Source organism: Lichenostomus cassidix, chromosome 5, assembly GCF_008360975.1.
Source record: "Lichenostomus cassidix isolate B80296 chromosome 5, HeHo_3.0, whole genome shotgun sequence".
Classification (NCBI taxonomy): domain Eukaryota; kingdom Metazoa; phylum Chordata; class Aves; order Passeriformes; family Meliphagidae; genus Lichenostomus; species Lichenostomus cassidix.
The window spans coordinates 59,305,174-59,316,755 of NC_139486.1; the positions used below are offsets into that span (position 1 = coordinate 59,305,174).

Sequence of the window (11,582 nt, forward strand, 5' to 3'; positions counted from 1 at the left end):
AACCGTCCCACCTCCCTCTCCCACCCCACTATTTCCACTGCCCTCCTCCCCTGCACATCTCACTTCTCTCCACTGAATCCTTCCTGCTGCAGGGAGCTGCTGAGGAGCTGCATGGTCCATCCCAGGATTCTCCAAGCACTGACTCCCCATCCACTCTGACCACAGCCAGGGGCCTCATCCCACTGCCTGCCCAGCATCCATCCATGGAGGTGAGCACTGTCACCCCCTCTCCTACCTCACCCACTGAAGGAGATGATCCATGTGAGATAGATGTCACCAGCATGGCCATACACAGTGTCACACTGCTCCTCTGCCTCTGTGGGCTGGCTGGGAATGGGGCTGTCCTCTGCCTCCTCAGACTGAAAGGCCCTAACATCAGAATCTTTCATCTGACTGTCGTGGACTTCTTCTTCCTCCTCTTCACAGTCCCCTCTGCCCTGCTCTTCCTGCTGGAGGAAGTGTCCTGCTCCTCTATCATGTCCCGGGTGTACTTGAGCTTCCTTTTCCAGATGTCTGTGTTCTCCTACTACTGGGTGCTGTGGCAGCTGACAGACACCAGCATTGGGATGGTCCTGTCCAAGCTTTGCCAGCACTTCCGCTGCCGCCGCCAGCTTCCCGAGCGCCTGCAGTTGGTGATGGTCAGTGTCCAGTACTGGGCTTTCTTCACTCTCATCACTGTCATTCCCACAGTGAATTCCCTGTGTCCATCAAACAAGCAGGAGCAATGTCTGGTGGCTCTCATCTCCGTGCTCACCATTATCCTGCTCCTCTTTGCTGTACCCGACATCATTTCTAGATCAATCAACTTCGTTAAGGCCAAATGTGGCTCCCAGCAGCAGCAACTCAACAAGCGTGACATTGTTATTGTCCTCGTTATGCTCTTCACTCTCCTCCTCACCCTCTGGAACTTCCTGCACCAGCTCGGCTACATTGTTGTGTCCTCCCAGGTTTTTTTCCTGCTCGCCTGCATGAACAGCACCAGCAAACCCTGCATCTACTTCCTGCTGGGGAGGTGTTGGAGGAACTTCTCTGTGGGGTCCCTAAGGGAATCCCTCCAGAGGGTTTTTGATGAGCAGGAAGACAACTCTGCCAACGAAGGCACCACCAGAGACTCGGTGCTCTGAGCCGGTTGATGCCTTTGACTGCACTGCTGAGGGACCTTGGAACAGAGGCTGAGGGTTTCCATGAGCCACCTGATTAATAAATATCCTCAGGATCTCCCTCCCACACTGTATTCCTGCAGGAGAAGCAAGCAGGGGCAGGTGGGAGGGATGCTCTGCAGGGAGCACACTGGAGCATGGCTTTCCTCCTCCCTTCCAGGTGCTAGAACACTATTGCACCAAAGGGATATTTCCCAACACAGCTGTGATCCCAAAAACCCCCTGTCACCTGGTTCCTGCATCCCACTGCAGTCTGATATCAATAAACAGCATCCTGAACCCTGAGCTGCCTTCACCCCGTCTGCCAGCACTTGCTGCCTTCCTCTGGCTCCTGCTGCCAGCCGGGAATGGGGTTGGAGGGAGGGAGGGAGGGAGGGAGGGGACACAGGCATGGCTTGTGCTCCCTGCAGCAAACATGATCCCGAGTGCCCAGAGCTGGGATGGCAGCGGCACAGCCGGCATGGGCAGGATGGCCCAGGGGCTCAGCATTCCCTTCCCAGCTGCTCTCTGAGTGGCACAGCAAAGATCTCCCTGGTCCCGGCTGGAGCAGGGCAGCAGTGGGGCTGTCAGGGGGGAAGGTGGCCCTGGGGGGAGTCTGGGTGTGTCAGAGGGGTCAGGAGGGGTCAGGAAGGGTGTGGATGCTGCCGATCCCAAATGTCCTCACTGGAGAGCAGCAGAGCTACAGGTTGTGCTCAGAGCCAGGGAGAGGCCAGGAAAGCTGCTGGATGGGATGGGATGGGATGGGATGGGGTGGGCAATGGGGTGGAAATAGGAATGAGGAGCGATACCAAAAGGGGCTGGAATAAACTTTCTAACACAATGGGAAGCATTAGGAAGCAGGAATTCTTTACCTGCACAGGACACACAGAAGGATCTCTCATGGTTCTATGTCTGAGGTAAGACTTTACAGCAGGGGTTTTATCCATTATAATCATACATAGTCATTAAAACTTATCTAATACCTAAACATCACTTTCCTCTGACTAATTTCTGTGCATCCACATCCTCCTGGGAGTCTGTCGTGGTTTCAGCCTCAATGAATGCTAAGCACCCATGGCAGCTGCTTGCTTGTTCTCTCCCCTGCCACATCCGGGAAGAGGGGAGGAAAAAAAAAATAGTTAAGCATTCATGAGTCAAAATAAAGGACAGTGAGAAAACACTTCAAGGGAGAAACAGGCTCAACTTAAAGTTGCAAAGTGAATTTATTACTAACAGAGTCAAAGGAGGATAATGAGAAGTAAAAGAAACCCTTAAAGACACTGTTTTTCCTCTCACCCCCTCCCTCCTTCCCATCAACAGTGCAGGGAGGGCAGGGTGTGGGGCTTTGGGTCAGCTCATCCCCAGGATCTTCCACTGCTCAGGGAGAGAAGTCCTTTCCCTGCATTGCCATGGGCTCCCTTCCACAGGAGACAGTTCTCTGGGAACTCTTCCAGTGCAGCTCCAAACTCAGGAACAGCAGCAGCACAGACAATCCTGCTGCAATGTGAGCTCCTCCCACGGGCAGTCAGTCCTCCCAAACTGCTGTGCTGTGGCTCCCTCATCCACGGGCTGCACTCCTCCAAGGACAGGCTGCTCCAGCCTGGAATCAAGGGCTCTCTATCTCCCCAACAGGTCTCCCACTGGATCACAGCCTCCTCCAGGCACCCACCCTCTCTGGCATGGGGCACTTCCTCCATGGGCTGTGGGTGGATTTCTGCATCCCTGTTGGACCCCATGGGCTGCAGGGTGACATCCTGCTTCACCATGGTCTTCACCACAGCCTACAGAGGAAACTTGCCTCTGGTGCCTGGAGCTCCTCCTCCCTCACCTTCTGCACTGCCCTTGGTGTCTCCATGTTGTTTCCCTCACATGTTGTCACCTCCTCTTCCTCCTTCCCTGGCTAGAAACAACTGCATGCACATTTGCTTTGATTTCTTCTCCAATATGTTATCACAGAGGAGTACCCACCATCTCTAAGTGGCACAGGCTTGGCCAGCAGCATTTATGTCATCTTCAGAGCCATTAGAGATTGGCTCTGCTGGACATGGTGAAAGCTTCCAGAAGCTTCTCACAGGAGCCATCTTTGTGGCACCCCTACTAACAAAAACTGGGCCAAGCAAAACCAACACAGAGGGTCATTCCATGGGGAGCACAGCCAGAGAACAGGGCTGAGCCAGGCTGCTCTGGCTCAGAGCCGTGTGGCCTCATGTCCCCATACTTCTGGCTGTCTCTGACACATCTCCAGGTGCCACATGTCCAGCAGTGCCTCACAGAGCTGTCACCTCCACCCCAGCAGTGTCCCCAGGGCTGTGGCTCCCCTCCTCACTCCTGCTTTTCCCCTCAAACACTGTCTGCAGAGCGAGTTTGATGGAGCACAGACAGTGCTGCTGGCAGCTCCCCACCAGCACATAAATCACAGGGTTGAGGGTGCTGTTCAGCAAGGCCAGCAGCAAGGAGGTGTTTTCTGGGAATAACTCGCCAGAATCAGAAAGGTTGAGGAGAACCTCCAAGCAGAAAGGGATGCTGAAGGCAAAGAAGAGCAGGACGTTGAGCAGGATGGTGACACAGGGCTTCCCTGGCTGCCACCTCTGGGAGCCACAGCAGAGCCTGAGGAACAGGAACAGGTTGGAAACCAACATCACTACGGACAGAATCAGGGAAATCACAAGGGCTACACCTGCAAGGACTGTCCCTGAGTCTTCAGTAAAGGTGAGGTAGAGGGAGGACACCAAAACCCCAGTGAGAACCCAGAGGGACCCACTGATGACACCCGAGAGGTGCCGGGGGCGGTGGCTTTGGTACCAGATGGGGCAGAGGATGGAGACACAGCGCTCCAGGCTGAGGGCTGTCAGCAGCCCCAGGCTGCTCAGGTCAAACAGGTGGCACAGGAGTTCCACTGCAAATACAAAATCTATGTAGAGAGGAGCAAGATGAATCAAAGATGTGCAAAATGCTGCTAAGGTCAGAAAAGCCAAGATAAGCAGGGAGAACAGGAGGAGCAGGGAGAAGTCACCTACAGCCAGATTTAGGGTGTAGACAGTGAAAGGGTTCTGCTTCATGTGGAAGCCCAGGAACCACACAACCATCCCATTCCCCACCATCCCACAGAGGGAAATCCCCAGACAGACCCCTGCAAGAGCAATCAGTGTGTAGGGAAAGCTCGAGCATTGATCTGGGAGATATTCCTCCAAGTCCACAGATCCATTCAGGGTGAAGTTTGTTGTGCTGGTCTCCTCCATGGTGAATGATCCTGTTCCCAGTGGTTGTCTTCTCTTTTTCCCACCACTTCCTAGGGAGAGATGAGGAACCAGAGGGAAATAAGGGCCATCAGTATTCCCAGCACTTCCCATCTGCTCACACAGCCCCACACCAGCCCCAGGAATAACCCCCACCCCTGCAATGCCCAGGACAAGGACAGGCGTCATCTGCCACCAGTCCATCCCTGGACTCTTACCTCCTGTAGGAACAGTGCTGTCACAGGAGCCCCAGGAGAAAGGATTTGGGGATGGCTGCTGGGACCACTGGCTCTGCTTCAGCCTCATCCCTCGTGCCTGGTGTGCAGCCCTTAGCCCAGAGATCACATGCCATGCTCAGAGCCTCCCCTCACAATCTCACCACATCAGTGACAGCTTCCCCTCACATGTCCCAGGGACAGAGATCTTGTCAGGAGGAGGTGGCTTCATCACCCCCTTCCTCTCCTCCCCCCAGTTCTTCATGAGGAGCTGCTGATCTGCTATGATCCTATTAATTCAGACACTCAAATTCTATAATTTTAAACACCATTTACTGGGTCTAAAACAATGAAGAAGGAGAGCACAGCACAGATAATATTATGTCCCTTCAGATGCTGTGAACCTTGAGGTAAAATACTCCTCTGGTGAGGGAAGATCCTGTCCATGGAAAGCCTGCTCCACTATGGTCATTTCAGCTTCTACAGGGTTTTGTGAACCCCTCAGAAATTCCAGACCTCATTGTGAACCCAGTCCCTGCCCCTTGGGTGCCAACAGAGCCCCTGAGCAGCAGCCATGAGGACAAGCACTGGCCTTGTGTCCACTTGCTGTGGGAAATCACCAGTGCCCAGACACAGGAGTGCACGAGGGCTTTGCCCACAGCCTCTCATCACATCCCATCTAACCACAATCAGCAGCCCAATTTCCCCTGCTGAGCATGTGTCTCCTCTGAGATTAGGTTTGTGGGGTACATGGTGCTGCCAGTGTGCTCTTATCTCCAAGTGGTTCCTTGGTTCCACAACCTCAGCCTTTCACAGCACAGGGACTGGCATTTTGTTGCTTGTTTTCTGCCCTTCTTTCATGCATTTTCCATCTCCTCTGGAGCTGTATCCTGTGCTTGTCATCCCCCAGACTGATGTGCTCCAAAGATACCCTTGTTGATGCACAAGGTCCATGGTCTCTCCAGGGTGTCCAGCCTGGAGCTGCAGGATTTGGAGCTAGAGGAAGACTTGAAACAAGGAGAGAACACAAGTTCAAGGTCCATCCCTGAGAGGGAGATGGAGAAAGGTGCAACTCCTGGAAGTGTGTCCCAGAAGGAAGTTGGGAGAAGTCTTTGAGCACCAGATACACGTCACTAGAGGCACTGAGCAACTTGTGCTGTTGCAGGTCTGCACATCAGGGATTTCTCACTCTTGGAGGTCTCTGGCTCATCTCTCTCACCTCTCTGCCATCCTGGGAATGTTATATGTCCCCTCCTGTGTTGATGGATACCCACCATCCACCACCACACAGGGAAAGCCAGAAGCCCCTCACATGGTGGGACAACAGCAGAGAATGGCAGGAAGAGAGGAAGGGGGTGACGTGGCCACCTCCTCCTGACAAGATCTCTGTCCCTGGGACATGTGAGGGGAAGCTGTCACTGATGTGGTGAGATTGTGAGGGGAGGCTCTGACCATGGCATGTGATCTCTGGGCTAAGGGCTGCACACCAGGCACGAGGGATGAGGCTGAAGCAGAGCCAGTGGTCCCAGCAGCCACCACCAGATCCTTTTCCCCTGGGGCTCCTGTGACAGCACTGTTCCTACAGGAGGTAAGAGTCCAGGGATGGAGCAGTGGGTGATGCCTCCTTTCTAGGGACAGGACTGGACAGGGTGGGAGTTTGTCCTGGGCACTGCAGGGATGGGGGTTCTTCCTGGGGCTGGTGTGGGGCTGTGAGAGCAGATGGGAAGTGCTGGGAATGCTGATGGCCCTTATTTCCCTCTGGTTCCCCATCTCTCCCTAGAAGGTGGTGGAAGAAGGAGAAGGCTGCCACTGGGAACAGGATCATTCACCATGGAGGAGACCAGCACAACAAACTTCACCTTTAATGATACAACTTCTGGAGATCTGGACTGGGAGGAAATTGTGACACGTGTATGCTTGGGCATTCCATATACAATGATTGCCTTTTTCGGGGTCTGTCTGGGGATTTCCCTCTGTGGGCTGGTGGGGAATGGGATGGTTGTGTGGTTCCTGGGCTTCCACATGAAGCAGAACCCTTTCACTGTCTACACCCTAAATCTGGCTGTAGCTGACTTCTCCCTGCTCCTCCTGTTCTCCCTGATTTTTCTGGCTTTTCTGACCATAGCAATATTTTGCACATCTTTGTTACATTCTATTGCACACTATTGGTATTTTGTGTATGTCCTTGGGTTCACATGCCACCTGTTTTACCTGAGTGGCCTGGGGCTGCTGACAGCCCTCAGCATGGAGCGCTGTGTCTCCATCCTCTGCCCCATCTGGTATCGCTGCCACCGCCCCCGGCACCTCTCGGGTATCGTCAGTTGGTCCCTCTGGGTTCTCATGGAGGTTTTTGTGTCCTCCTTCTATGTCACCCACACCTTTACTAAAGACTCTGTGACCATCCTTGCAGGTGTAGCCCTCACCATTTCCGTGGTTTTTTCCCTCATGATGTTGGTTTCCAACCTGCTCCTGTTCCTCAAGCTCCGCTGTGGCTCCCAGAGGAGACACCCAGGGAAACTCTTTGTCACCATCCTGCTCAACGTCCTGCTCTTCTTCATCTGTGGCATCCCTTTCTGCGTGGAGGTTCTCCTCAATCTTCCTTTTTCTAGCCCTTTATTCCCCGGAAACACCTCCTAGCTGCTGGCATTGCTGAACAGCAGCCTCAACCCTGTGATTTATGTGCTGGTGGGGAGCTGGCGGCGGCGTCGCTTCCAGCGCTCCGTCAAAGTCGCTCTGCGGAGGGTGTTTGAGGAGAAAGCCAGGAGTGAGGAGGGCAGCCATGGCCCTGGGGACACTGCTGTGGTGGAGGAGACAGCTCTGTGAGGCACTGCTGGACATGAGGCACCTGGAGATGTGTCACCTCAAAGACACCCACAAATATGGGACCATGTGGGCACATGGCTCTGAGCTCAGTCCTGTTCCTGTATTCCCTATGAATGACCCTCATTGCCTCAGCCTCAGGGAATAAACTCCATCTCCTTTGGCTCAGCAGATGAGTTTCATGGGGTTTTGGGGGATCTCTTGCCTGGGCAGAGTGTGACAGGTTAAGTCCTGGGGACATATCCTGTATGGGAGGGCAGCAATTTCCCAAATCTCTGTGGGGCTGGGGCCTCTAGATGGCAGGAGAAAGGTAAGGATCTCAAGGAGCATCCTTCCCAGTCTGTCTGACAGAGCCAGCCCTGCACTCCCTGCTGATGGGAAGAGACCAAACTGACCCCAGGCAGGGCTGCTGAGTTAAGGGAGGGACAGCAACATTCCCTTGCCCATTAAGTGGGAATTTGTCACATTTTTCCATTCCATAATTAAATAATTCTGAGTAAAGTGCAGAGACGATGGTGAATTCCACAGAATTCTGGTGCCTGTGACCAAAAAAGAGCTTGAAATAAGGAAATTCACATAGCCAAGTGCTTGGACCATTTTATTGTGCAGAAATTAGGGGGTTATGCTGCTGTTCTGCAGAATGAGGCCATCCTCTGGTTCCCCAGCATCAATGTCCAAGGAAGCCCTTCAGCACCTCCATCCTGAACCTGGCCATTCTCAGGAGGAGCTGAACAGCAACTCTGCACAGCAGCTTGAGCCAAAATCCAGGTTGTACTGATCTTTTTCCCATTGTTACCACCCCATAATTAGATCTGGCTTTATTCGTTTTGTTTGTTTCCAACATGGTAACTCTGACCCCAAAATGTGTTGAATAAACAACATCCATTTGCTGCAGAGCTCATCCCTGGTGAACAGTGTCCAAAAATTGCTTGTTTCCTTAGTTTTTCCCACTCTAAAGCCTCTGTCTTGTGTGAGGAGGGCAGGTACCTGTCTCACACCAGAGCTCATCCTAAGGCACATTCCCGCAATGCTTGGGATGATGTTGACAGTGCCAAGAGCTCCTCATTCCTGGGAGAGACCTGGGCAGCAGACACATCTCATACTCAGGGGAACTTGTCCCTCCTTTTCCCACTGCCTCAAATCCAGGGGAAAGCAACGTGCCACTGCTTCTGGAAAGGGAAGTGAGAGTGAAAGCCTTGGGTGGTGAGTCATGCTTTGGAGACACACATGAGGTAAAATATCTAAAAATCATTTAGAAACAAAGTTGTTAATGATTAACAGAACAGAGCAACATCCACAGCTGAGAGGGATTTTCTTTCCCTGTCTCCCATTTTCCTGTCCATTGGAAAGTAGAAACTTTCTGAGGTACAACCTCTTATCCAGGAAAGGACTCCTATCAGCCAGGGAGTTTCTCCCAAGGCAAGTGCAGAAGGATCATGATCCTTCCATGTATTTTTCTAGCTCCAAGCACCTTCCTTGTCTCCAGTGTCACCCAGGCCACTCCGTACCTGAGCTTTTTGTTTTCCATGGAACCATAAAATGGTTTGGGTTGGAAGAGACTGTAAAGACCATTCTCTTCCAACCCCATGCCACAGGCAGGGACACCTTCCACTAGAGTACATTGCTCCAAGCCCCATCCAATCTGTGCTGGAAATCTTCCAGGGATCCAGGGGCAGCCACAGCTTCCCTCAGACGCACCTCAAGTGGAGCCAAACCTCGAGTCACAGCTGTAACATGAGTGGAGCTAAAACCATCCAGACAGCCCAGACAAAATGGGAGGATCCAGCAGAGGCAGTTCCAGCTCCAACCCCTTGTGCTGACAGCCCACAAGACAGCTCACAGCCCCAAACTCAGTGTGCATTTTGGGGAAAAGACTTCCAGAGGCAATCCCAAACACCTGCCCACTCGTCTGGGCAACAGAGCTCAGTGTGAATTTTCCACACCTCAGTCTTCCCATGTGTCAGAACCTGCTGGAGATGGACAGGAATCACTCAGGAATTGTTCTGCACTGCTGTGCCAAGATTTCTTATCCACCTGCATGCTGGTTTTAAGCAAACACACAAAAAAATCCATTTGTAGAAGGTCTGATTCTTGGTGACTCAATTTTAATATTCCACAGGGTAGGGAAGCTCATTTCTGAAGCAGAGAAAGCTCAGACCTGTTGAATAGGAAAGATTCAAAGCAAAGACTTGAAAACAAAATCTTTCAAAGGTGTCCCTGTCCATGGAGAAAGGGTCAGAATGTGATGATCTGTAAGGTTCCTTCCAACCCAAACCTTCCCATGATGATTCCTCACATCATCCAGAATCCACCCCAGGCAGGAGTTCCCCTGCTGCACACAGCACCAGCCTGACAGAGCTCTAGGAGCATTTGGACAGCACTCTCAGGCACAGGGAGGGATTGTTTGGATGGCCAGGGAGCAGGTGCAGGAGATGGCCAGGATGGTGCAGGGCCAGGAGCTGAACTCTGTGATCCTCGTGAGTCACTTCAAATTCAGGATGTTTAATGATTCTATTTCACAGTGATACTATTTCATAAGAATTCCACTTTATGATGATTCCACTGTGTTGTCCCTATACTGGGGCTCTGGCACATCCTCAAAAGCCCTCTGGAAGGCAACTCTAACAGAGAGGGTGAATTCCTTTGCACAGCTCCCAGCCAGGAAGTAAATCAGAGGGTGGGCACTGCTGTTGGCACAGGCGAGCAGGACAGAGGTGCTGAGGGCAAAGACAGAGGGGTCAAAGGCTCTCAGCAAGAGCCAGAACCCAAAATCAGCGGTGAAGAAGGGAAAGAAGGTGACAGGCAGCAGGACCAGGGCACAGAGCTTCCGTGGGGGCTGTTTCCATGAGCAGCACAGGAGCCTGGCCAGCAGGGCTAGAGCAGAACAGATCAGGGTGAGCACTGAGAAGAGGTAGCTCAGCACCAAGGCCACCAGCACCAAAGGGCAGACACAGGGGGTGACGGTGAGCAGGAAGGAGAGGAGCCAGAGCAGGGCACACAGGAGCACCGGGAAGCGCTGGGAGCGGTGGCAGGGCCAGCAGGACACAGGGAGGACAAAGAGAGCTGTCCCAGCACTGAGGGCTGTCAGAGAGTAGAGCCGGGCAGTGAAAGAGAAGAGGATGGTGACGTTCAGCCTGGGTGTCACACCCCGTGAGCCCAGCTGGTGGCAGAAGCTCTCTGGGCCATAAAATATCCCCAGGACGATGGTGATGAAGAGCAGGAAGCTGAAGTCAGCGATGGCCAGGCTGAGGATGCAGATGGTGATGAGTTCCTGCGGGTGCAGAAGCCGAGGAGCCAGAGGACAGCCCCGTTCCCCACCATTGCACACAGGCACAGGAGCAGCGTGACAGGGACTCTGCTCGAGTGGCTGTTGTCACACTCGGTCCAGTTGGAGTGCTTGTCCTCATTCCAGCTCCCGTTGGAGACTTTCCCACCGGGCTGGCTCCAGCAGGCAGGGCTGGCTGTCTGTGTGGCAGGGGACAATGTGCTCATTGTGACACCTCTGCTGCTTCTCCTTCCCCTCACACAGCTGCAGGGGTGACAAACACACACACCTTACCAACACTGCTGTCCCCAACACGTGGCTTTTCCCATCTTTTCCCACCCCCAGCTTCCATGTGGAGCAGCACAAGGAGAGGCAAGGGATAGGACAGATTGCTAGTAGGATGTGGGAGATGGGTATGACTGCCTGGCACAAAAGCCAGGGAGATACCTCCTTCCTGGCTTTGGACAGCACAGAGCTGGAGGAGGAAAACAGTTGGAGAAGGAAAGGATTTCCTGTGGAGATATCAGAGCGAGGGTCTTTCGGTGGATCTGACCTGGATTCTCAGGTGTCATTTGATATCACTGGGCTGCTGAATTCCTTCAGCAGGATACTCGTTTCAGTATTCCCCCTCTCCCTTTCCCTACAATATTTAGAGCTTTAATACCCTACAGACTGCAATTCCCCTGCCAAAATCAGTCAGCAGGTCCCACCTCAATGAGGGGGACACTGATTGTGTTGAAAGAGAAGAGTCTGACCTTTCCTTTCTCAGCCTGGAGAATTTCACTGGAGCAGACACACTGTGGGTTCACATTGCCTCACACACACCAGCTGCTGTCCCTGGGTCAGGATCTTCAAGAGCTTCCCTGGAATGCTCACTTGGGAAAGGGGAGAGAAGCCTGCTGGGTGT

The 11,582-nt window shown here is 53.0% G+C and overlaps 1 protein-coding gene and 1 pseudogene across 1 annotated transcript; one reads left to right on the forward strand and one right to left on the reverse strand.

Moving 5' to 3' along the window:
* Positions 1–6,368: 6,368 nt before the first annotated feature.
* LOC146436816 (proto-oncogene Mas-like) lies at positions 6,369–7,413 on the forward strand. Its single transcript, XM_085063920.1, is given in 1 exon segment — positions 6,369–7,413. A coding segment is annotated over 1 exon segment (993 nt). The 5' UTR covers positions 6,369–6,420.
* Positions 7,414–9,958: 2,545 nt separating this feature from the next.
* LOC146436817 (mas-related G-protein coupled receptor member X2-like) lies at positions 9,959–10,902 on the reverse strand (annotated as a pseudogene).
* Positions 10,903–11,582: the final 680 nt, after the last annotated feature.